The sequence below is a fragment of the Oryx dammah genome, unplaced genomic scaffold (genome assembly GCF_014754425.2).
Source record: "Oryx dammah isolate SB20612 unplaced genomic scaffold, SCBI_Odam_1.1 HiC_scaffold_4, whole genome shotgun sequence".
Taxonomy (NCBI): domain Eukaryota; kingdom Metazoa; phylum Chordata; class Mammalia; order Artiodactyla; family Bovidae; genus Oryx; species Oryx dammah.
In genome coordinates this window covers 20788954-20816009 of record NW_024070188.1, presented here as the reverse complement: position 1 = coordinate 20816009, position 27056 = coordinate 20788954, and the positions used below count along the sequence as shown (strand labels likewise).

At 41.4% G+C, this 27056-nt stretch overlaps 1 protein-coding gene across 2 annotated transcripts in view; it reads left to right on the top strand.

The window, feature by feature from the left end:
* Positions 1–27056, top strand: part of DCBLD1 (discoidin, CUB and LCCL domain containing 1) — a 75263-nt gene that overhangs the window by 17046 nt on the left and 31161 nt on the right. For both annotated transcript variants that reach the window (XM_040238430.1, XM_040238431.1), the window contains exon 2: positions 9518–9730. In XM_040238430.1, coding sequence (XP_040094364.1) covers positions 9518–9730 — 213 coding nt within the window. The remainder of the gene's footprint in view (positions 1–9517; positions 9731–27056) is intronic.

The window sequence follows — 27056 nt, the reverse complement described above, 5'->3', positions numbered from 1 at the left end:
AATTTGATCTCTGTTTCCTCTGCCTTTTCTAAAACTAGCTTGAACATCAGGAAGTTCACGGTTCACGTGTTGCTGAAGCCTGGCTTGGAGAATTTTGAGCATTACTTTACTAGCATGTGAGATGAGTGCTGCTACTGCTAAGTCTCTTCAGTCGTGTCCGACTCTGTGCGACCCCATAGACAGCAGCCCACCAGGCTCCCCCATCCCTGGGATTCTTCAGGCAAGAACACTGGAATGGGTTGCTATTTCCTTCTCCAATGCATGAAAGTGAAAAGTGAAAGGGAAGTCGGTCAGTCGTGTCCGACTCCTAGCGACCCCATGGACTACAGCCTACCAGGCTCCTCTGTCCATGGGATTTGCCAGGCAAGACTACTGGAGTGGGTTGCCATTGCCTTCTCCAATGGCATCCCTAAAAAGAAAGGCATTTTCTCACGTAACTTCAATAACATTTTCACACCTAAAAAAGTGAATAGTACTCCCCTGATAGTATTTAATATCCCAATGTCTTTTTTAAAATTAGCATCAGTATTAAGAAGGATGAGATGGTTGGATGCCATCATTGACTCAGTGGATAGGAGTTTGAGCAAACTCCAGGAGATATTGAAGCACAGGAAAGCCTGGAGTGCTGCCATCCATGGGGTCACAAAGAGTTGGACACACTTGAGCAACTGAACAACAGCAACATTTATAAATGGGCTTCTCCTGTGAGTCAGCAATGAAGAATCTGCCTGCAATGTAGGAGATGCGGGTTTGATCCCTGGGCTGGGAGGATCCCCTGGAGGAGGGCATGGCAGCCCACTCCAGTATTCTTGCCTGGAGAATCTCATGGATAGAGGAGCCTGTTGGGGTACAGTCCATAGGGTCTCAAAGAATTGAACACAAATCCCATGGATAGAGGAGCCTGGTAGGCTGCAGTTCATGGGGTTGCTAAGAGTCGAACACAGCTGAGCGACTTCCCTTTCACTTTTCACTTTCATGCATTGGAGAAGGCAATGGCAACCCACTCCAGTGTTCTTGCCTGGAGAATCCCAGGGACAGGGGAGCCTGGTGGGCTGCTGTCTATGGGGTCGCACAGAGTTGGACATGACTGAAATGACTTAGCAGCAGCAGCAGAGGTGATGACTGAGCATGAAAGCACACATTTATTAATAGAAATACGTTGCATTTGAAAGTCTAAGTTTTTAAACTTGTAGTTGGCTTATAGTGTTTCAGGTGTATAGCAAAGTGTGTGTTATATGTGAGTGTCAGGATTAGAACCCAGGCCCTAACATCTGAGGCCGAGTTTTAATTTCTAGAGCAGCTCTCTGGGAATGAAAAGAAGTATTTCATAATCGGTCCTCTTCTCATCTCAGTCAAAGATTAGGAGCAGGTGGTGAGGAATGACTCTTGCCTTTCTTAAGGAAGACTTGGGAAGTGAAAATCGCTCAGCCTTTCAGAGCCAAGTGTGTCCTCTGCGACCCCATGGACTATGCAGTGCATGAATTCTCCAGGCCAGAATACTGGAGGAGGTAGCCATTCCCTTCTGCAGCGGATCTTCCCAACCCAGGGATCGAACCCAGGCATTGAAGGTGGATTCTTTACCATCTGAGCCACCAGGGAAGCTCAAGAATACTGGAGTGGGTAGCCTATCCCTTCTCCAGTGGATCTTCCCAACCCAGGAATGGAACCACCCTTTGCTGTACACCTGAAACATTAAAAATCAACTACATATATACTTTTTCAGATTCTTCTCCATTATAGGTTTTTAAAAGATGTTGAATATAATTCCCTATGCTATACAGTAGGTCCTTGTTGTTATTTTATATATAGCAGTATGTATCTGTTAATCTCAAATCCCTCATTTAATCCCCCAACACCACTTCCCCTTTGGTAACCTTAAGTTTGTTTTCTTCCTTTGTGAGTTTACTTCTGTTTGATAAATAGGTTTCTTTGTATCATTTTGTTTCCACATAGAAGTGATACCATGTGGTGTTTGTCTTTGATTTACTTCACTTAGTATAATATCTAGGTTCATCCACGTTGTTGCAAAGGGCATTATTTCCTTATTTTGTTATAACTAGTGATATTCATATATATATATATACACACACAAACACATGCATATTCACATACACACACCATATCATTATCCACTCATCTGTTGATGGGCATTTAGGTTGCTTCCATGTCTTGGTTATTGTAAATCATGCTGCTATGGACATTGGGGTGCATTTGTCTTTTTGATTCAGCATTTTTATCTTTTCAGGTTAATATGCCCATAACTGATGTTACTGGATCATGTGGGAACTTTGTTTTTTTAAGGAACCTCTATACTCTTCTCCATAGTGGCTGTACCAGTTTACATTTCCACCAACAGTGTAGAAAGCTTCCCTTTTCTCCACACTGTCGCCAGCATTTATTATTTGTAGACTTTTTAATGATGGCTGTTCTAAACAGTGTGAAGTGGTTCCTCACTGTAGTTTTGACTTGCATTTCTCTAGGAATTAGTGAGGTTGAGCATCTTTTCATATGCTTTTTGGATATCCACATGTCTTCTTTGGAGCAATGTCTATTTAGTTCTTCTGCCCATTTTTTCTTTGGGTTGCTTGTTTCTTTATATTGAGCTATATAAGCTATTTGTATATTTTGGAAATTAAACCTCTGGAGTTGCATTATTTGCAAATATTTTCTCCCATTCCGTAGGTTGTTTTTTTTATTTTGTTGATGGTCTCTTTTGCTGTGCAAAAGCTTTTAAGTTTAATTAAGTACGCTTTATTTTTGCTGTTGTTTCCATTACACTAGGAGATGGATCAAAAGAAATATTGCTGTGATTTATGTCAAAGAATGTTCTGCCCGTGTTTTCCTCTAGGAGTGGTCTTACATTTAGGTCTTTAATCCATTTTGAGTTTGTTTTTGTATATGGTGTTAGAAAATGTTCTCATTTCACACTTTCACGTGTTGCTGTCCAGTTTTCCCAGCACCACTTATTACAGAGACTGTCTTTTCTGCATTGTATATTCATGCCTATTTTGTCAGAGATTATCTGACCATAGTGTGTGGGTTTATTTCTGGGCTTTCTATCCTGTTCCATTAATCCATGTGTCTGTTTTTGTGCCAGTACCATACTGTTCTGATTACTATAGCTTTATAGTATAGTCGTCAGATAGCATGATTCTTCCAGCTCTGTTTTTCTTTCTCAAGATTGTTTTGGCTATTCGGGGTCTTTTGTGTTTCCATACAAATTAACCAAAAAAAATTTTTTTTGCTCCAGTTCTGTGGAAAATGTCATTGGTAATTTGATAGGAATTGCATTGAATCTATAGATCACCCCCAGTTATCTTTTAAAAATGGTTTGGTAAGATTGGTTTTTTTCAAAATATGGTCCAAATAAGATTCACATGGTTGTTGTGGTGCTTAAGTTTGCTTTAATCTAAAACACTTAAAGCATTTCTTTGTACAATTCATTGTTGAAGAAACTGGGTTAGTTGCGCCTAGAATATTGCAGCCTGGATTCAGCTAATGACTTCCTTATGGTGTCGGTACACTTGTGTTTCTACCCTCTGTGTTTCCTGTGGACTGAAATTAGATGTAAAGTCTTGGTGAGATTCAATTATTGATTTACATGTTTTGCTTTCTGGTGAGAGTACATGTGAAGGTGTGTAGAGCACGTTTTATCCTGTCAGGAGACTTGTGACATCTCATGGTCTCATGTAGCCATGCTGAGATCCATGAGTGAGTTTAGATGGTGCCCTGCCTGATTCATTCATTTTGAAGTTCTTCCTCTACCTTCTACCCAATGATTTGCCATCTATTTGTTATCATTGCCAGATAATCTTATCAGCAAGTTGTTCATTTTAATAGATGTTGTGAAAGACTCTAAAGAAAGCTCTGATAAGATAGCAGTGCAGGTAACTTTCCAAAATTAAACACAAATACCCTTATGTTACAAAATAAAGAGGTGAGACAAAAAGGTTTTCAAGATTCTAGAATTGGATCATCTTGGAATAGTCATCTGGCATCCACCATGTGGATCTTCCTTGTTAAATAGCTTTAAGGCAAGTCCATATACGTCTTGAGTTCTCATCTGTGAACTGGGTCATACCTTATGACCCTCTCCAACTCAACACTCCATGCTCCTTAGACAAATATGAGAACTTGGTTAGTGGATTTAGTACAAAAAGATTTTAGAACAAAAATTCTCCTTTATTGGTTATCATTCTGTAGTGATCTTTTTAATGCAAGCTTCTATAAATTCTTTAATTAAAGATAAGTAGAAGAGCATACAGGATCACAAAATCTAAATAGTATCAAAAAGTATAAAATAGGAAATAAAAGCACCTTTGTTTTCACCCACTGCCAGTCAAATTTAACCAGACTGATAGGGTTGTTTTTGTTTTTGTTTTTTCCAATTTTTTAATTGAAATTTTTATTCTGAGATGATCACAGACCACATGCAGTTGTAAGAAATAATACAAAGAGATGCTGTGTACCTTTGCCTAGTTTCCTTGTGATAGTATCTTGCAAAAGTGTAGTATAATATCATGACCACAATATTGAAGTTAATACGTTACATATGGAACATGAATTAGTAGACTTTTAAATAACTCTTGACATCTTCCTTGTTTGTGATTCTTAGAGCTGGGTTCTGAGTTAAGTGACAGAGTGTTAAGATGAGGTCGTGGGAATAGTGTTTGTCTGTTGTTTTCATTTGCTATATTCAATATATGATACCATATGCTTTATTTATGCTCTACTTTATTCAGTATATGATACCATAGGCATTTTCTCTCCCTAGGCACTTCCTAGTTCCTCTTGGACATATCTTTTTTTCCCTCAACTTTATTGAGATATAATTGACATATAACATTGTACAAGTTTAAGTCTACAATGAGTTGGTTTTATATATTTATATATTTCAAAGTTATTTAACACCATAGCATTCATTAACAACTGGTGCCACTTCACGTAATTACTGTTTCCTTTTTGTGGTGAAAACATCTAAGATCTACTCTCTTAGCAACTTCCAATTATATACTATAGTATTGTTAACTCTGTCTAGTCCTTTGAGGTAATCAAAACTATGGAGAGACGGTCGGTTGAAAATTCCTGATGTCATCAATATCCATGAAATACGTTTACTATATTAGCGCTTGCCCCAGAAAACTCCATACGTAGTCTTCCATAGGTAAGAGTGAGATTGCAACTTCTGATGACAGTTGTTTGCTTTTCTAATGAATTAGGACTTAGCAGTTCTTTTCAGGGTTTTTTGGGAGAACAAAGACCTAGTTTCATTCTGCTAGATTGTGAAAAGGGAAAACTTTCCCAAGAAGGCACAAATCTCCCATGTCAAGTAATGATGGGAGTGTTGAAAACTAAAACTTGCTCCTATTCTGCCAGTATCACTGGGTGAAAGGAGTTTCCTCTCGGGCTTTAGAGTAGAAGGCATTGAAAAGAAGCATAATTATAGCCTTGAATAAAAGTGACCCCCTGGGATTTTCCTTTGTCATGACATGTCACTTAAAACTTAGAATACAGTAATCATGTACATGCTGATTCACCTGTCATTGATCCTCATTTTATATGTAGCTATGTCGTCTAGGGAAAGTTTTCTCTTTCTTTTTTCTTGTTTATTTATTTTGTGGCTATGCCATGCAGCATGCACGATCTTATTTCCCTGACCAGGGATCCAGCTCGAGCCTCCTGCAGTGGAAGCGTAGAGCCCCAGCCATTAGACTGCCAGGAAATCCTCTCTTTTCTCTTATAAAAGCAGAGTTTCATAGCACTAAGAAAAGGGACATTTAAATGTTTGACCAGTGATATCTTGGTGGCTTAGCATTATTTATATGCACATTTATATGCAGAATTGTATGCTAACTAGTTCACAAGAAAAAAAAATCAGCAGACTCTAATTTTGACTAATCATAATGGGAAAGACAGGAGGAGAAGAAAAAACAACATTGGGATTTTGAGTCCAGAAATGATTAGAAGACTGAGGCTGATATGACAGAAAGGGAAGCCCAGAGGGCAAGAAGATTCGGGCACAAAGGCTGTAAGTTTTGTTCTTACATTGGAGGTGATAGCCATATTTCGGACTCAGGTTCAGTCCCTGGGTTTGAAAGATCCCCTGGAGAAGGAACTGGCAGCCCACTCCAGTATTCTTGCCTGGGAAATTCCTTGGACAGAGGAACCTGGTGGGCTGTAATCCCTAGGGTCACAAAAGAACAAGACACGATGGAGCAACCAACACCACAACCACCAGCTGCCTTAGTGATGTTTTGTCGGAGTGCTCAAAATCAGTGCCTTCAGAGGCGGGGCGAGCCATGGAAATGAGTGACCAGGACCTGGTGGGGAGTGAGGGCATCTCTGTCTATTGAGAGGACAGCTAGAATGCCTGCTGGTGTGATTGCCATGTCTTCTGGTTTCCAAGAGAAATTACGCATTAGGTTTTTGTTTTTACACTAAAGCCTTTAAGAGCAGGTAAATAATTCAAGTTTTAAATCAAAACTTCGTTCCCTATGTGCTTCTGCACCATCTGCATTGCTCTAGTATAATTTCGTTTAATTCTCAACAATTTTGTACCTACTGCCAGAGAGCTCCAGAAATATGTTTTTTTGTTTAGTTCCTAAGTCATGTCCAATTCTTTATAACCCTTTGGACAGTAGCCTGCCAGGCTCCTCTGTCCTTGGGATTTCCTAGCAAGAAGACTTGAGTGGGTTGCCATTCCCTTCTCCAGGAGATCTCCCCAAAGCAGGGATTGAACCTGCATCCAGAAATATATTTTACAGCTATCACCTCAAGCATTAAGAACCAAACTTACAGCCTTTGTCCTCAAACTTGGTTGCCCTCTGGGCTTCTCTTTTTGTCTTATCAGCCTCAGTGTTCCAATCATCTCTGGACTCAAAATCTCAATGTTGTTTTTTTCTCCTCCTGTCTTTCCCATTATAATAGGTTGAAACCCAAGTCCATTGATTTTTTTTCTTGTGAACTTCCTCCTGTTTTTCATTCCCTTTCCATCCCAGCTACGGTATTTCTAACCCTCCTCCTGCTCTATGATGCACGGTCTCCTGCATTCTAGTTCCTATCTCGAGTCTTTTTCAAATACCTCTTTCATTATCTCTCTTCTCAAAATCCTCTGTGGGCCTCTGTTACATAGTCATATAAATTCCACAACTTCTGCCTAGACCTCCAGGTTTCAGAGTAGTTTTATCTTAGCTGTCTATCTCCATTTCCCCTTGGAACTAACTTCCTGCTTCTTTAGGTCAACTCTCCTCTAATCCAAGGCTTCCTTGGTGTCTAAAACGGTAAGAAATCTTCCTGCAGTGCAGGAGACCTGGGTTAAATCCCTGGATGGGGAAGATCCCCTGGAGGAGGAAATGGCAACCCACTCCAGTGTTCTTGCCTGGAGAGTCCCATGGACAGAGGAGCCTGGTGGGTTTCAGTCCTTGGGGTCACAGAGTTGGACACGACTGAGTAACTAACACTTACACTTTTCCCCCAGTCCAGCCTCACAGCTTGGAATCTTGAGAGTTCAGTTCAGTTCAGTTGCTTGCTCCTTTTAACTTCATGGCTGCAGTCACCATCTGCAGTGATTTTGGAGCCCCCCAAAATAAAGTCTGTCACTGTTTGCATTGTTTCCCCATCTATTTGCCCTGACGTGATGGGACCAGATGCCATGATCTTTGTTTTCTGAATGTTGAGTTTTAAGCCAACTTTTTCACTCTCCTCTTTCACCTCATCAAGAGGCTCTTTAGTTCTTCGCTTGGGCGGGGCTGTCCCTCGACCTTGACTGCTGGTTTGGCACAGATTCTCCCACCCCTTATTTTAATGAGGCCTCCAATACCATTTTGGGCTTCCCTGGTGGCTCAGTGGTAAAAGAATCCACCTGCCAATGCAGGAGACCCGAGTTCTTTCCCTGGGTCGGGAAGATCCCCTAGAGAAGGAAATGGCACTCCACTCCAGTATTCTTGCCTGGAGAATCTCATGGACAGAGGAGCCTGGTGGGCTACAGTCCATGGCGTCGCAGAGTCGGACATGACTGAGCTACTAAATGGCAACCATCACTGTTTGGGCTGCAAGCCTCAGGGCAAGAAGGAAGTGGGATAAAAGAAGACCCCAGATGAATCCTGTAGTAGGGGCTAGGCTGGAGAAGGAAGAAGGCTGCCTAGGGCTTCAGATTCCCATGACGCCCTAGCTGGGTCTTCTGCTATAGGAGGCTTTGGTCTGCCTTCTGTTCCCACCACAGGGAGTTTCTTCTCCAACAGACTTCTGCTTTCTCTCCCTCTGGCTAAGGGCAAAAATTCTGGCTTTGTTTCTCTGAAAGTGTACTAATTATAGGCATTTTGTGCTTCGAATTCAATGTATCCTCCTGAATCTTGCAGCCCACCCAGTTTTACATGCTCTCAGATAACTCGGTTGCTTTAATGTACTGGAGCAACTCGTTGGTCAATTGATTAAACTTCCCTATTCAGAAAACCTTGAGAGAATTACTTATTTTAGTGAAGTAGTGAGAACCCACTGAAATAGATCCTCTCTTGCCCTCTTTGGCACTTTGTTTAAGCTTCTGCAATGGCAGGGGCACCTAGAATTACAGTTAGCTGAGCAGGTGACTGTCTCCCATTTCACTTTGAGTGGTGAACAGCCATCGCTGCTTGTATGTGTCTCCAACAACACCATGTCTGGCGGGTGGCAAGCACGAAACTCACGATACGTCCTGAGTCTATCGTGTGTGCCTGCTCAGCTGTGTCCGACTCTGTGCGACCCTATGGACCATAGCCCGCCAGGCTCCTCTATCCATAGGGATTCTCCAGGCAAGAATACTGAAGTGGGTTGCCATTTTCTCCTCCAGGGAATCTTCCCAACCCAGGGGTTGTATCTGTGTCTCCTGCATTGGCAGGAGGATTCTTTACCACTGAGTCACCTGGGAAGCCTCCAAGCCTCCAAATCTGTGGCTGTTACTGAGATATGAATGTAGGATGATTGTAATCCCCAATGACAGGATTGAATGACAGGACAATGAATGACAGCCTCTTAAAGATAGTCCCCTCAGCATGAGTCTCAGATTCTCCAGAAGCATTTTGCATACCTGACCCCATTTAATCAGGACAATTACCCCCAAAATCAGTGGTATTTTTTTCCCCCTCAGCTGCAAATTGTTCCATACCATTGGCTTGCTAATAGACAAAACCACTAAGGGCAAATCTGTGAATGCCAAGGGCCCACTGTGTGAGTGTGGATGGGTAGATGAATAGATGATTAGAAAAAGTAATTTGATTAAATGATTTGTTTGCAAAGGGCTTACCATGCTAATACATGAAACATTTTGATCAACAATGTTCAGAAGGTTAAGCTGAGAAACAAGAGATGAAATAACCTGGAATAATAGATACCATGTAGTAATTAAAGCAATTTTTATTTTTAGCTTTTCTGTCTCTCTTCATAGAAGGAATAAAGTACATAAGGTGAAGATTATAGTGAACTTTCTCAGCTCTTGGTAAGAATTCATTTCACTTACTTCTCTTATTCTTTTTTTCTTTACCAGGTGACGGCTGTGGGCACATAGTGAGCTATAAGGACAGTGGCACCATGACGTCTAAGAATTATCCAGGGACGTACCCCAATCACACTATTTGTGAAAAGACGATCACAGTACCGAAGGGGAAGAGATTGATTCTGAGGTTGGGAGATTTGGATATTGAATCCCAGACCTGTGCCTCTGACTACCTTCTCTTCATTAGCTCTTCTGATCAATACGGTAAGAAAAGAGCTCTCGCTTTCTGCGGGTGTGGGAAAACTTGAGATGTGGCAAGGAGGCAAGTGGTGTGTTACAGCCTGGGGAGATCAGAAGGAAAACTTGCCCTTTGTAGACTCTCAGGGTAGTTCACATGGATACACTTGCTTCATAAGCCACAACAAAGACCACTGAGGAAGTATTAGCATTTTGTGTGGGTCTCAGGAGCTTAGTCTGAGTTTATGTCTTGCTGGGAAGAGAACTGGAGATGTGTAGCATTTGGCTAAAATACCTGCAGTTCATTCATTCATGTGACACATGAACAGTGGTCATGTGGTTAAGTACTCTGTGAAGGTCTAGGTGGGATATAGCAATGAAGACAGTTCCTCTTTTCGTGGCGCTTGCACTGGTGGAGGGACAAGTGGAAAACAACAAACAAATGCATCTATAATATGAGAGGTAGTGAGGAAGAAAAATAAGGAATAAGAAAAGTAAGTCATCCTAAGATGATATCGAGTCTGGTTCTGGGTGTGTTTGTGTTCAGATGGGATGGTCAAGAAGCCTTCTCCAGCAAGAGGGCATTTGAGCAGAGACCCAACTGGGCTGAATGAAGGCACAGTACACCTATGTCTACGGTCAGTTTTCTGGGTAGGGGAATGGCAAGTGCAAAGGACAGTTTTCAGAGTAACCTTTTGATGTGAAGCTCTTTGTGGTTTCAATATGCTGTTAGCACATTGGTGTCTGAACTCACATTAACAGTGACCCTACAGTCCTTAGCCCAAGTAAGCAACTTGGATTTAGATGACTAGAAAACAAAAACAGTCTCATATACAGGTTCTTCCAAGGTTAGAGTTTTTCTGAAATTCACTGTGCATACAACTCTGAAAATGATACAGGTTTTAAGCAAAACTCTGTCCACCTGCTAGTTTCATAGGTAATTTCTCTCAAGCACACAGCTTTCTGGGCTGTCTTTACCTTTGCACCCACGGATTCTGCACGCCTCCCAGTGTGGTGCCTCCTCCCAGCGTGAAAACCCAGACCAGACAAGAGGCTGTTCAGAGGTCTAAACTTATCTAGCCCTCATGGAGGAAATGGAGAAGGCAATGGCAGCCCACTCCAGTACTCTTGCCTGGAGAATCCCGTGGACGGAGGAGCCTGGTAGGTTGCAGTCCATGGGGTTGCTAAGAGTCAGACATGACTGAGCAACTTCACTTTCATGCATTGGAGAAGGAAATGGCAACCCACTCCAGTGTTCTTGCCTGGAGAATTCCAGGGACGGGGGAGCCTGGTGGGCTGCTGTCTGTGGGGTCGCACAGAGTCTGACACGACTGAAGCGACTTAGCAGCAGCAGTAGCATGGAGGGAAAAAAAACCTAATTTTGTTTTGTTTTTTAAATACCTGGGAATATTATCCATTGTCATGATGGTTCAGTTACTCTGCCAGTAAAGATGGTTGATTTCATACATTTTGTTGTTGTTCAGTCACTAAGTCGTGTTGGACTCTTTGCTATGCCATGAACTGTAGCAGGCCAGGCTGCCCTGTCCATCACAGTCTCTCTGAGTCTGCTCAAACTCATGTTCATTGAGCCGGTGATGCCATCCAATCATCTTATCCTCCTTCTCCTCCTGCCTTCAGTCTTTCCCAGCATTAGGGAAAGATTTCCTATGAGTCGGCTCTTCACATCAGGTGGCCAAAGTATTGGACCTTCAGCTTCAGCATCAGCCCTTCCAGTGAATATTCAGGGTTGATTTCCTTTAGGATTGACTGGTTTGATCTCCTTGCTGTCCAAGGGACTCTTAAGAGTCTTCTCCAGCACCACAGTTAGTGGAGAAGGGAATGGCAAACCACTTCAGTATACTTGCCTGGAGAACCCCATGAACAGTGTGAAAAGACTTTCATAAAATTAAATTGCAATTAACAAGTTGCAAGTTTTTAATTCTGGTTTGACTTAAAGGGGAAAAATGCAAATTCCAGGGGTGCTGGGAGCACTGACTGTTCGGTAACTCTGGTAATGGCAGGTGTATTAATTTACGGAGGCACTCTTTAGGGAACCCCTCACTAGCCAGGACATTGCCTCCAGATTCAGAAGGGGACACTGAGTGTCAGAGCTCTCATGTAGAATGTGAGGGAAGGTGCTACAGGGCCAGGACAGCTTTCTTATAGCTCGTCTCTCTGGGGAAGCATCTACTTTCCCTGAAGATGAACAGTTAATTCCACCAGCTGACAGAGCAGCAGTCTGATCGTCTCTTGCTTTAGGTCTCAGCTTACTGGCTGAGGTGAGAACTAGAAAGGGGGGCAAATTGTCCTGAAGCACGATTGGAAAATGGATGTGGCTTTCCCATGCGTTTTTGATGTATGTTCACAAACAGAAAAGAGGAAAAACCTGGGATTTAACTGTATTTTGAGAACTTCTTTGGTGGCTCAGATGGTAAAGAATCTGCCTGCAAGGCAGGAGACCCAGGTTTGATCCCTGGTATGGGATGATGCCCTGGAGAAGGGAATGGCAATCCACTCCAGTATTCTTGCCTGGAGAATCCCATGGACAGAGGAGCCTGGCAGGCTATAGTCCTTGGGTCTCAAAGAGTCGGACATGACTGAGTGACGAGCATTTAACTGCATTTTGGGAGCTGGGTTACAAGGTGATCATGGTTGGCATCAGGGCACTCCAATGCACGTTTCTAGCTTCTCGAATTTTCAAGAGTTAGACACTTCACTTGGAAGTGAGTAATGAATTGCCATTCATTTCAATAAAGCCCAGTAAATTCATTTTTCTTTTTAGATTTTTTTCCTACATAGTTGTGTCTGTTTTTTAAAAACAAAATATATGCTCATATATTCATAAGCATATTCATTGTATGCCAGGCATAGGTTTGGCCTTAGGTAGATTTCCGGGAATCCTCAAATTGCCCCCTGCAAGGTTATTACTATTAACTTCTTTTTGCAAACAGAGAAACTGAGGCATGGTGAGTTTTGTTGTTTCTTTTTTTTTTTGCTGCACTGTGTAGCTTGTGCGATCTTAGTTCCCCAACCAGAGACTGAACTTGGGTCTTGGCAGTGAAATCACTGTGTCCTAACTAACCACTAATCATTGTGTCAGGGAGTTCCCAAGATTTTTTTCTTTTCTTTTTTCAACCAACATGCTGAAGATCACACAGCCAGTTTAGGGATGAAAGGAAAATTTATGTCTATGTCTCTGGGGTTTCAAGACATCTGTTTCCAGATGTCTCTTTCTCACCAAGTCCCAACACCCAAAGAAAGCCTCATGCTCAACTGCCGTTCCCAGGTGGCTTCGCCCAGTACTGCATCAGAGAACAATTTTGCCTAAAACACAAGTGTAGTTCATATTTTGGGTTGGGGATGTTCTTAAATAAAATACTTATTGATGCTTAGAATTAGTTTATTTTGAGACTGCTTTAAAGATTTCTTGATCAGTCATATTAAGGCAAATCTAGTAGACAAGAATAATAGAAATGAGCAATAAAAGGAATACATGGAAAGGAAGTTAGAATATTTCAACCCTATAAGCATATTTTAAAGAAGTAGATGGCTCAGAGCCACATAGAGCGGGTATACACATGCATATACATATATGTTGCATCTATATATTTGTGTCTTTGTATAATAATTCTGAAGAGCATTCTCGGAGAAGCTGCTTATTCATATATTTATACTTAAAATATTTCATCCAGTGATTTGAATATAGTAGATACTCTGTGAATAAATGGTTTAAAATGTGAATTGGCAAATTCAGTGGCAAGGAACCAGTTAAGCAAAGCATGTAATACTTATTTGCAATATTAAACAGCTATCTGTCAAAAAGACAGTTAACATGGAAAGCTGCTTATGATGATGTTGTTGTTGAGTCGCCAAGTTGTGTCCAGCTCTTTTGTGACACCACATACTGTAGCCCACCAGGCTCCTTTATCCATGAGATTTCCCAGGAAAAAATACTGGAGTGGGTTGCCATTTTCTTCTCCAGGGGCTCTTCCTGATCCAGGGATTTAATCCGACTGTCTGGCATTGGCAGGTAGACCCCTTACCGCTGAGCCATGATGTAGTGTTAGGTAAAATATGAATGCATAGTAATGTTATAATAATAGAGAAAACCTCTAAACAGAGTGAGAACATAAGTGCAGCAAATTGTTAGGAGGAGGATTTTAGAAGGTTCAACTTGGTGTATTGTTTTGTCTTCCCTTGACTCTTGTTTTCTTTAATAAACATTTGTTTCTTAATAAAAACAAGTAGATTTTCTTTGACTAAGATCACTGACTTTAGACCTATATTTTAATTTAGTCCCCTAGTCAGTTTGAACTTCCTGGCATCTGCCAAGAAGGAAGAGGAGGCTGGAGTGCTTTGTTGGTCTGGGTGAGCGGAGGGAGTGGGCTTTCCTGTGGGGCTCTTGTCCCGCTCCCTGGAGGAGGTGAGGGCCCTCTGCAGCCAGTGTGGCCCCAAGACTGTGGAGGGAGGGTCCTAGGGACCCACAGCACTTGGAGGGGAGTGCGCACTGCGGGGGAGTGGGGGTAGAAACACATGCTCTGGAATACGGCCTGCAATTCCAGTATACTGGGCTCTAACAGTTACATGTGTGGCTGAAACAGCTAAATAGTTTTGGTTTCTCCAGCTCAGATTTTTTTTTCAATTAATTGCTAAAACCCATTGCCAAGAGATTTTTAAGACTCAACACTGTCAGACTTTTAAATGTGGAGTTAATGTTTTGAAAAAGAATTATGTCTTCTGGCATTCATGTTTGGAAGCTCTGCCAAGAGTGGACATAGTTGGAATGTGATTCATTAACCGCTGTGAATAAGCTGAGGTTGTAGTTTTTAATCATTATGCATTTAATCTGTAATGGTTCTCCCCGCCCACCCCACACTGATTTTGTTTTAAAGGTTTGGTGCATATACTTTGAGTGCTTTCATTCATGATAGCAAAATGTACTGTAAATAGGTGTGACCCACATCAGCTTTCACAGTGATCAAGCAAAATATACACCTGAGCTCACTGATTGTTAAGAGACCTGATACAAACGAGGTGGGATGATTCTTCTTCTGTTTGTCGTGAATTATAATTACGGCTGATATTTCAGATCCAATGTCAATTAGAAGAGTGCACTTATATACCTATGGCTGAGTTAAGACACTGATTCTCCTTTTTAAAATACTCTTTAAGCAGCCAGGAATGAACAACTTTATCAGCCTTACTTTAGAACATATGTTAAGGAGGTATGATTCTTCAGTTCAGTTCAGCTGCTCAGTCGTGTCTGAGTCTTTGCAACCCCATGGGCTGCAGCATGCCAGGCTTCCCTGTCCATCACCATCTCCCGGAGCTTTCTCAAACTCATGTTCGTTGAGTTGGTGATGCCCTCCAGCCATCTCATCCTCTGTCGTCCCCTTCTCCTCCTGCCCTCAATCTTTCCCAACAACAGGGTATTTTCTGATGAGTCAGTTCTTCTCATCAGGTGGCCAAAATATTGGAGTTTCAGCTTCAGCATCAGTCCTTCCAAAGAATATTCAGGACTGATTTCCTTTAGGATGGACTGGTTGGATCTCCTTGCAGTCCAAAGGACTCTCAAGAGTCTTCTCCAACACCACAGTTCAAAAGCATCAATTCTTTGGCGCTCAGCTTTCTTTATAGTACAACTCTCACATCCATACATGAGAGTATGATTCTCAAGATATTTTTAAACATAAACTTTTAAACTTATAAACCTTTTTGGATATAAAACATATATACTGACTTTTAAAATCGTGTGTACTAATATCTGGCCAAAAAAAAATTTAAGAAGTAACATACTTTTCTTGGAGATTTTTTTTCACTGTTACTGAGGGCATTTTGCATTTCAGTTTGAGGCCAAAGTAACAGAGACTTCCTTCAAAAGAAACAGCAATGTCCCTTTCCTGGTCTAGAATCCAGTCGGGATCATGAAGCATTTAGTTGTATAGTTCAGTTCAGATTGCTGCTGAGTCTCAATCTCTTCCCTTTTATATTTGTGATATAAAATAATAAGTTAGTTGTATAAAATATTAAAATATCTTGAACTTGTGGGGAGAGTAGGTGCTGATTCAGGCATTGTGTCGTACCAGTATACCTACATTTAAAATATGAAATGTCTCATGTTGTTTATTCATGACACTGAAGAGGGAAGACTGTGGGTTCATTCTAAAGATCATTATTCTCAACTTTAAAACTTGTTGGGCACCCTGTAACCTTAAGTTAAGGTTAAGTTAATGTTAAGTTAGTGTAATGGAACTTAATGTTAAGTTCCATTTCCAGTCTTGCTGACCACAAGGAAGTCACCCAGAGGTTTGTTTCTGCCAGCACTGTTTGTGGGGATCACAGAGAAACTGTCATTTCTGTTTCCTGATATTTCAAGATTTACTAGGTCCCAGTTTTCCATGAAGGTTGATCTTCCCCCAGTGGGTAGAGTTTAGGGCTGTTCCTCAGCTCCTTGAAGGACCTGCTGGAAGAATCTTGGTGGGAATATTGGTCCCTTGGGATCTCAAAGGACCTTGTTCTGATGGAATTTCATAGACTTCCACACCCAGGTCACTGTGTTTCAGTAAAACCAGGTCTTCAGCATGGACTGAGATGAACACGTCTGTTTCTGTGTAGAGTTTTCACTTGGGCTTAAGAGTGCAGACTCTGGAATTAGACTGCCTAACTCCAAATTCCTGCTTTACTGCTTATTTTTAAATTACTTTGACCTTGAGCAAGCCTTAATTTTCTGTGTCTCCATATTCCCTTCTTCAAAACGAGCAAAATGACAATATCTGCCACATATGGGTGATTGAAGCCCTTGTATATATAACTTTTTGACCTTGAGCAAATGCCTTGATTTTCTGTGTCTCCATATTCCCTTCTTCAAAACGGGCAAAATAACAATATCTGCCACATATGGGTGATTGAAGCACTTGTATATATAACTTTAAAGTACAATGTATGGCCCATAATCAGCACTCAGTCAACGTTAGCTACCATCATCATTCCCTCCCTCCTTCCCCTTTTCTTCCTGCCTCTCCCCTCCCTTTCCACCTGCTCCTTCTCAGAGGGCTAGAACACAGTCTATTGTTTGTCTAACATGTCGGTCCTTCTTGCTACTCCACACACTCTCCTTTCAGCCAGAAGAGGCTAAGCTGCAGCAGGACATGCCATCTACCCCTCCTGGTGCATCCCTGGTAACCCAAGTTTATCCACATCAGTCCCAGCCTGTGGCAGGGGTTTCCTGAGTCAGAAGTAGCTTCATGGACAGATTTTCTCCATCCAGCTTCATGAGATGAGCAGAGAACCCATGTTCCCTAAGCCCATAGTTCATTCAGTTTGGATTATTTTGTGTTTTTTTTTTTTTTTTCCCCACTGCCACCGCCAGTTCACATCTTTGTGTTTATTTCTTATAGAAAAAATTTCCTAATTTTCTTCTCTTTTCTTTTACCAGTCTCCATTCCCTCCAGGCCGTCTAAGATTATCTTGTTAAATATTGTTGTGATAATTTCTTTCTTTATTTCAAAAATGGTTAATTGTGCCCCACTGTCTACAGACAGTAATTGCTAGCTTGGTGTTCAAGGCTGGCTCACTCACTCTCTTTCCCACCCACATTTCCAGCCATATCTCTGAGTCTCCCCACCTCTGTGCCCTTTCCAAATAAACACATCACACAGTTTCATGTCTAGTACATTTGAGGATGTCAGTTCTTCTGTGTGTCCCTCTCCTGTTCCCTCTACTTTTCTGCCCCTTCTAAAACACACACACACACAGACACACAGACACAGACACACACACACACACAGACACAGACACAGACACACACAGACACAGACACACACAGACACACACACACAGACACACACATACACACACACACAGACACACACACACACACACACACACACACACACACACACAGACAGACAGTGTGAAGACAAAGCAAATCCAATGCTAGTTACTCTAGAACCTCCTCTGATGTTCAGCAGCTCCAGATACTCCTCTTGGGCTCACGTTGGTTTTCAGTGGAATACCAATTTCAGGTGGAGATCATTATTTTAGCCTCTCAACTGATATGGGGTTTCCTGAGGAAGGAACTGCATTTGATTCATCCTTTGAACATCCCCTTTTGCTTGTCATAATCTTACACTTGCAGACTCTCAATCAACATTTAATGAATCAAATTGCATGCAGCTTGATTTTGGCAAACATACATTTAAAAGTCTATAATCTTATAAATTTGAGTATCTTTACTCACACTGTAGGAAGATTTATGGTAAGATTCCTCTATCAATAAACATCTGCTCTGCATTTAAAGAAAGACTTGATTTACCTACAATTTTAGGACTCTACTTATTATATACAAAAGACCTGAAACTGTATAGGAGGTGCCTGCAGTAGAGCATTCAGCTGTGCTATACACTGGGCTTTGGGGCTCTAGAGTTACCCACTTAACCCTCATAATAGCCCTGTAAGAGGGGGCCTATTATTAGCATCCGCACAGAAGGAAACTGAAGCTCAAAGAGGTCAAGTCACTTGCTTATAATCACTTAACTAGATCTGGGATTCAAATCTGGACATTTGGCCCTAGGGACGCCATTCTTAAGCACCCGCCATTCCCATTCAGGGTGACAAAAGCTATCTGATCTCGTGGTTTGTGCAGAAGTAAACTGTAATTCTTGTTCATTATTTGCTGGAAGAAATGGAGACCTCTGCAGGCCTTCCCCTAGGGGTGGGTATCCTGAGAACCAAATGGAATTCTGAGAAATCACTCACATGCAGAGTGCTAGTATAAATTTAAGGCTTAAAAAAAGTGCTTCTTAGTCAAGAAATTAAGGGAGACATCATGGTCAGTGAACCTAATTATAGTCAGTTAAATTAGCTGTGTTGCTAAATGACTTGGGCTATGGAAAACCCAGGAAGTTCCAGAATTGTTCTCTTACATTTCCTGTACTCCCACCTCCACCCCCAGTATTTTTTTAACCATTGTCAGTGAGTTAGAAATACAACAATGTGAAGTCAGCCATTAATATTTATATTACACCAGGAACAAGAGAAATGGGAAAAGTCGGAAATAATACTGAGTGTTTTGACTCATAACTACAACACGATTTCTGTGATAATAGTTTAGAATGATATGTATCTGGCATATTGCAATAAGATCTAATCGTTCTCTGTTGATTTAAGAAAATTCCAAATAGAGAAAAATGCAAGATTGGCAGCCTCTGTTTTATACATGGTTTATGTCTCAAAGCCATATTACGGAGAATGCAAAATTCTTATGACTTCTGAAGATAAAACAAAAGCCTATGAAGAAGCCTTTGGAAAATTATTTTGGGGCTTCCCACACCCCAGAAATGCATTCTCCTCTATCACTGGGGCGGCTTTGGTGGAAATGCTTAAGAAGGACTGCTTTTTCTTTTGCTTTGTTTTGCCTTTTATACCAAGATAGAATTCAGAAAGAATTGTAAGCATATAAAAAAGTTAGGGGACTTTCCTGGCAGTCCACTGCTGCAGAGGGTGCTGGTTCCATCCATGGTTGGGGCCCTAAGGGTCCCACATGCTGCGTGGCAGGGACAAAAATTTTTTAAAAATACAAATAAAACGTATCTCGTAAAAAAGTTGTGTCAGCCAGAATGTTCCATGCTAGATGTCTCAGTAACATAACCATAAGCCTCAAGGAGAAAAGATATTGGCCTCTTCCTTCTCCTTTTCCTCAAGCACTTCCCCAGAGATACACTGTGATTCATTTCAGCAAATTGCCATCTTTTGTTGGGTGAAAAGTGATCGCCTAGGTAGGTTCTGGAATGAAGGCTCTTCTTGACCCAAGTCCTGTAGCCCCAAGGAAAGCTGCACCTTTGTCTAGGAATCTGCCTGGTTCATTTATCATCTGTCACTGCTTCTTGTCTGGGAACCAGAGACCAAAACTCTCCAGGGATACCACTTACATTCTTACGTGACTATGGTCTTAATGGCACAGTCCAGGAATATCCCTTTTTTATGCAAATTTCCCTCCTTTTCAAAGAAAATGGCCCTGAAAATTCTGTAATTTTGTACAGTGGCCTATTACAATTAGCTAGCAAAGACAAACCCTGCCATTTGACTGCACAGGAAAAAAAAAAAAGGAAAATGGACAGAAATCCAGCGGCATTTGCAGCTTTCCTGGAGATTGTTTTATCAGTTCACCTCTGCACCCAGATCTGGGCCATATCAGGTACCACTTTTGTGGCAGCTGGCCGATGGCACACCGTGTGGCTGGTTCTGCCGGTGGCTTGCCCAGGGAGCATCACTTCATCTCATCGGCATGTTCTTATCTGCCATGAAAAATTAAATGTGTGAGTAAGATGGTGCTCATAAGGCCAATGGAGGCTGTTAGGAGTTTTTTGGTGGTGGTTGTTCGATTTGATTTATGACAAATCTCTGGCGAGTTAGTTTTTCATTTGGTCTCTGTTTTCACCCCTGGATCTGGAGAGGGAGAGATCTCCTCTTTGGTTTCTTTTAACAGCATGCACAGCATCTTTTAAACACATCTTTTCACAGGTGAAACAATAATTTAGTGCCATCAGTTTCGAGATTAAAAGCATAAACCCATCTGAAATGACTTGGAACAGTTATTAAACAAAATACTGCCTTGTATCCGGAAACTTAGGCAGACAGGCCATGGGGAATGGAGTGTGAGGATGAATTGCTGCACGGATTGTCAGATTGCCAGAGAATCCAGAGGGCTGGCTCCAGGCAGACAGTTCATTCTTCCTGGTAGGACAGTTTGCTTTTATTCACACGTGGGAAGATAAAGGGTTTCCCCTCTCAGCTGCTTGTGGAACAGGGGATGTGCTGAGAGGAACTGGCCCACTGTGTTCAAAGCAGGCAGCTCCTAGGGTTCCTGGCCCTTATTGCTTTTGTCCAAGGAGTCAGTCCATTGTCTGCCAGCTCTTGCTCTCATGTCTGGTGCCAAACGCCACAATGCTACTCCATTTGGTATCACTGATGGCTTTTCCCACAATCCCGGTGACTCACTACAAACCACAAAAGGTAGAAGGATTTATTTCTCGTGATTTCCTTACTACTTGATGAACTGCCTTTCTGCTGTCTCCCAGTCGGATGGGAATTTGTCACTACAAAGATGGAACCTGCTTCCCAGACAAGGATAGAGGTAGGGAGGAGGTTGGAGTTAGACAGCAAGTCCAAGTTCTGTGAAACACACAGCACTTCCAGTTGTAAAACAAACATCCATACAGATTGTGAGGCTTGCTTTTGGGTCTGCTAGAGTTCTAAAGAACCGCTCCAAAGGGTTAGGGTTCAGCCTTCAGTGTGAATTGAGGCAGTTTTACCAATCTAGGAACACTGCGCAGGAAGAGAATATAACCATGGCCAAAGCTAGAAGTCACCTCTGAACTCTTAATGGATTTCCAATGACACTGGCGTCGTGTATTGTTCAAATACAGGTGGACATCCTTTTTAAAAATTGAGACAGAGTACCTAAGAGTAAATACATCTTTGGGGCAGGTGTGGGTGGAGAAAGTCCTTCATAGAAAAAGATATCATCCTCAAGGGAGTCTGGCTGGAAACTGAGAATGTAGGACTTTACTGGTGGCTTGGTTGTCAGGAATTCACTTGCCAGTGCAGGGGACCTGGGTTCAATCCCTGGTTCGAGAAGATGCCATATGCCGCCAAACAACTAAGCCCGTGTGCCACAGCAGCTGAAGCCCACACTCAAGGGCCCACGGGCCACAGCTCATAAGTCCACGAGCCTAGAACTTGTGCTCTGCAATGAGAAGCCAGCACAGTGAGAAGCTTGTGCACCGCAGGTAGAGAGCAGCCCCCACTCTCTGCAACTGGAAGGAGCCCGCATGCAGCAACAAAGACCCAATGCAGCCAAAAAGTTAATTAATTAAAATAAATTAATAATTAGTTTAAAAAAAACTGAAAGAGAGAACTTAGGATAGGCTTGTAGGATCCTACTGTGGTTTCTAATTATGTTTCCTTCTCACTGCCAGGCACACTTTTCTGTTTTTATCACTTTTCCCTTTTAACCCCAGGAATGCAGGTATTAACTTTTAAGTCTGTGAAATGGAACCTTTATCTGTCAAACCTTCAGACAGGCAATAATTTGAATGTTTTGCCAAAGGCAGTAGAGCAGCCAGTTCCCAGCTTCAATTCCCTGCTCTGGACTAAAGCTGCCTCCTGCTGTGTGGTGGCTATGCCTTGATGAACCTATCCAATAACTTTTAATGATGGCATTTGTATAGGCAGGGCATATCCTATCCCTGCTAAGGTTTAGTTATGTTTTTGCAGCATATCAGTGAGAATGTGGGGAAGGATGGTATCGGTGGGTTAAGGGTGATTAAAGGATGTGTGTGTTTACATTTTCTTTCTTTGAACTTCTTCCAGAAATGTTTACTGGGACTTTGGGTGGGATGCAGCCAAATTAGAGTTTTACTGTGTATTTTTGATTTGGGAAATTACATGTATTGCACAGCAAGTTAGCATGATGGCATGCACTCTTATCTATACATGTAAAGTATTTATAATTTTGCAGCCTTTCCTTTCAATTGTTCCATGAAAATCTGAAAAAAAAAAAAAAAGCCCTCCAATTATTCAACTGTGAGAAAGTAGGACATCCTGTCATTTGCAACAACGTAGATGGATCTTGAGCACATATTGCTACGTGAGATGAGTCAGATAGAAAAAGACAAATAGTGTATGATCTCTATTTACATATGGAATCTAAGAAAAGACCAATTCATAAAAACAGAAAGCAAAATAGTAGCTACCAGGGGATGGAGGGTGGGAAAATAGGATTGATGTTTAAGGGTACAAACTTGCAGTGAGTAACAAATAAACCCTAGAGGTTTAATGCACAGTTTAGTGAATACAGACAACAATACTTTATTGCTGAAAGACTACTACTTAATTATGACAACCACTCAGAAGAAATGATAAGTAATATGATAGATATGCTAATTTGGACAAGGAAATGGCAACCCACCCCAGTATTCTTGCTTAGAGAACTCCTTGGACAGAGGGACCCTGGCGGGCTACAGAGGACCCCATGGGGTCTCAAAGAGTCGGACACAACTGAGCAACTAACACGGCAGCCCACCTGCTAATTATCCCTACAATGACTGTCATATTAAAAGACCTAAAGACACCAAACTAACGTGTTGTCTAACTTAAATTAGTGTTACATGTCAAACAGACTTCAACGAGAAAAATGTCAAGTTCCGACTGGTAATCAGCTTACACTTGCTTTTCCTCACTGTTTTTGTTAGAACTCATTGCAGTGTAATAGAAGTTTAAGGAGAGATCGGTATGGCGTCATCATCACTGTTTGGATAAGCCTTCATGTTGTTATTTCTTCTTGGAAAAAGTAAATATGGGTTAGGAAAATATTTTGACTTATTAATAGCAACAAGTAACTAGTTACTTCATCTTTGTTGTTAGGTTTGCAAAGCAAGTATCTCACTTAACCTGTGCAAAGAACAAATGAATTTGAAATGTATTTAAAACTGAGAATCAGTTGCAAAAGTCAAGCATAGTAATGACTCACTTTAATTTTGAAAAAAAGCTTCTCATTCTACTTTATTATGCAAAATGGATTTAGTATTAATTGCCTATCTTCTGTGCTTATGAGCAGTCTTAAAGATCAAAAAATCAGTATAGCTACCACACTAATGATTTTCTTTCCTTTCTTTTCTATAATTTTCTTGCTTACTTCTTCATGATATTTTGTAATGACAAGATTAAATATTTTATGTATCTTTATAATCATGTTTTGTTTTTAGAAACCAACTGTTGCAAGTAGAAAAACATTTAACTTCATTTAGATTCAGACAATATTTGGAAAGCTGCCACATGTACAAGTTTTCTGAGAGAAAGTGATGGATAGGAAAGTCCCTAACCCCACGGAATATAGTCTAAAAGGAAGACACGCATTATTTGTTTGTTTTTATATATTCATTTAACAGGTATTTAATGCATGAGTAACTCTTTATATCCTAGGTTCCATTCTAAATAATTTGTAAGTATTAACTCATGTAATTAATTATATACAAGTATTTCTAAAGAGAGAAACAATCTTTTTTATTTGAATTTCATTATCATTTAATAATAGGGAACAACGGAGATGTGTGGCATGTAAACACACAGCATCTCTCTCATTTCGTCACATTTTCAGAATATGACATCTGGACCGGACAAAGAGAAATCTGATCGCTTATGTCAGGATAGGAAGGCTGAGTTGGGTTCACAATCTTCTTCTGCCTATTTAAGCCATTTGGTCCCTATATTGGCTTTGGCTGGTATGACCAGTTGTACTCATGCTGACTTAGCGTGGTCTTCTTCCCTTAACTTGATGTAGTCATTGTTGTTGCAATTAGCCCTTTCTATGCTGTTCTATTTTGGGAGAAGTTGATGAAGAGTACCTCCCTCCCTTCAAAATTTGTTTGCTCATCCCTGTTTTCAGAGAAATTATCATGTCTTGCATACTTGACTCTCAAGATGACAATTTACAAACTAAACTTCTACTTGAGTAGTCTTAGGAAGGTCTTTTTTTTTTAAGCTCCAAATCTAATTTTGTCTCTTAAAAGTTCATAGAACTTCTTATTGCTTTTCAAGCAACATAGTCTAGAAACAATATGTTATACTGTTAATTGTATAATATATACTATGGTATTTCAAAAGCCTATAGAAATTACTCTGCTTTCTTATAAACTTCACTTTACAAATCAAAGTAAGTTCTATACATTAATCAGAAGTTACTGTTAAGAGTGGTAGAGAAGAGAAAGAGAAATGAGTAAACTACATGAACATAAATTTTTACCATGTATGGGACAGTCTTTAAATTGTGGAACTTTCTTTCTTTTCTTTATGTACATTTTTTTTTTTAAAATTGTAGTATAGTTGATTTACAGTGTTATGTCAGTTTCAAATGTACAGCAAAGTGATTTAGTTATGCACACACATATTTTTTATTCAGATGCTTTTCCATTATAGTTAATACAAAATATTGAATATAGTTCCCTGTGCTCTACAGTGGTGGAGCTTTCTTGGAAAAGGGGGATTTGTGAGTTTCTTTGAACAAATTTAGGAGGCCCCTGTGCTTAGTTGCTCAGCTGTGTCTGACTCTTTGCAACCCCATGGACTAGTAGCCTGCCAGGCCCCTCTGTCCATGGGGATTCCCCAGGGAAGAATATGGACTGGGTTGCCATGGCTTCCTCCAGGGGATCTTCCCAACCCAGAGATAAAACCCAGGTCTCCCGCGTTACAGGAGAATTCTTTACCAGCTGAGCCACCAGGGAAGCCCTCGGAGGCCCCTAGAATATATTTTTGTGATAACATTTTCTTTGCTTTCTCTCTTAGTCTCTCCAGGCTTCTATAACAAAATATCATAGACCAGGTAGCTTATGCACAACAGACATTCATTTCTTACAGTCTGGAGGCTGGGAAGTTCAAGATCACAGTGCTGGTGGATACAGTGTAGTGGCTGGTGAGAACCCAGTTCCCGGTTCATGGCCATCTTGCTGTCTTCACCTGCTGGAAGGGGCAAGCCAGTTCACTGGGGCCTTCTTTATGAAGGCTTTAATCCCATTCATGAGGGCTTTGCCCTTGTTAAAGTAAGCACCTCCCCAAGACCTCACCATACTGTCACATCAGATATTCAGTTCAGTTCAGTTCAGCTGCTCAGTCGTGTACGACTCTTTGCAACCCCATGAATTGCCGCATGCCAGGCCTCCCTGTCCATCACCAACTCCCAGAGTTTACTCAAACTCATCAAGTCCATCGAGTTGGTGATGCCATCTAGCCATCTCATCCTCTGTCGTTCCCTTCTCCTCCTACCCCTAATCCCTCCCAGCATCAGGGTCTTTTCCAACTCTTTGCATGAGGTGGCCAAAGTATTGGAGTTTCAGCTTTAGCATCAGTCCATCCTAAAGGAGATCAGTCCTGGGTGTTCAGTCCTGTTGTCTTCTCCAACACCACAGTTCAAAAGCATCAATTCTTTGGTGCTCAGCTTTCTTCACAGTCCAACTCTCACATCCATACATGACCACTGGAAAAACCATAGCCTTGACTAGACGGACTTTTCTTGGCAAAGTAATGTCTGTGCTTTTCAATATGCTATCTAGGTTGGTCATAACTTTCCTTCCAAAGAGTAAGTGTCTTTTAATTTCATGGCTGCAGTCACCATCTGCAGTGATTTCGGAGCCCCCCAAAATAAAATCTGACACTGTTTCCACTGTTTCCGCATCTATTTCCCATGAAGTGGTGGGACCAGATGCCATGATCTTTGTTTTCTGAATGTTGAGCTTTAAGCCAACTTTTTCACTCTCCACTTTCACTTTCATCAAGAGGCTTTTTAGCTCCTCTTCACTTTCTGCCATAAGGGTGGTGTCATCTGTATATCTGAGGTGATTGATATTTCTCCTGGCAATCTTGATTCCAGTTTGTGCTTCTTCCAGCCCAGCATTTCTCATGATATACTCTGCATAGAAGTTAAATAAGCAAGGTGACAACATACAGCCTTGATGTACTCCTTTTCCTATTTGGAACCAGTCTGTTGTTCCATGTCCAGTTCTAACTGTTGCTTCCTGACCTGCATAGGGAGGTTTCTCAAGAGGCAGGTCATCAGACATTAGGATTTCATTATATGAATTTGATTGGGACACAATTATTTAGACCATGCTTTAAGCAAATTTGGGCTTCCCTGGTGGCTCAGATGGTAAAGAATCTGTCCACACTGCAGGAGACCTGTGTTCGATTTCTGAGTCAGGAAGATTCCCATGGAGAAGGGAATGGTAACCCACCCCAGTACTGTTGCCTGAAGAATTCCATGGACAGAGGAGAGGAGTCTGGTGGGCTACAGTCCATGGGGTCGCAAAGATTCGGACACAACTGAGCGACTAACACTTTCATTTCACTGTTTTTTTCTCCTTTTAAGCACGTTTAGGAGGCTCCTGTAACATCACTTGTGTAATAGCATCGTCTTCACTGTCTGACACATCTGTGTGTGTGTGCACACTCATGTTCAGTCTTGTCTGGCTCTTTGCGGCCCCGTGGACTGGAATTGCCAAGCTCCTCGTCAGTGGGGTTTTCCAGGCAAGAATACTGGAGTGTGTTGCCATTTACTTCTCCAGGGAATCTTCCCAACCCAGGGATCAAACCTGTGTCTCTTGTGTCTCTTGCATTGGGGTGGATTTTTTTTTTTAAACCATTGGCACCATCTGGGAAGCCCCCAATATATTTGATTTTATTAAACAATTTATTTATTTTATTTTGGCCATACTGAACAGCATGGGTGATCTTAGTTCCCTCATGAGGGATTGAACTCATGCTCCCTGCATTGGAAGGACAGGGTCTTAACCACTGGACTGCC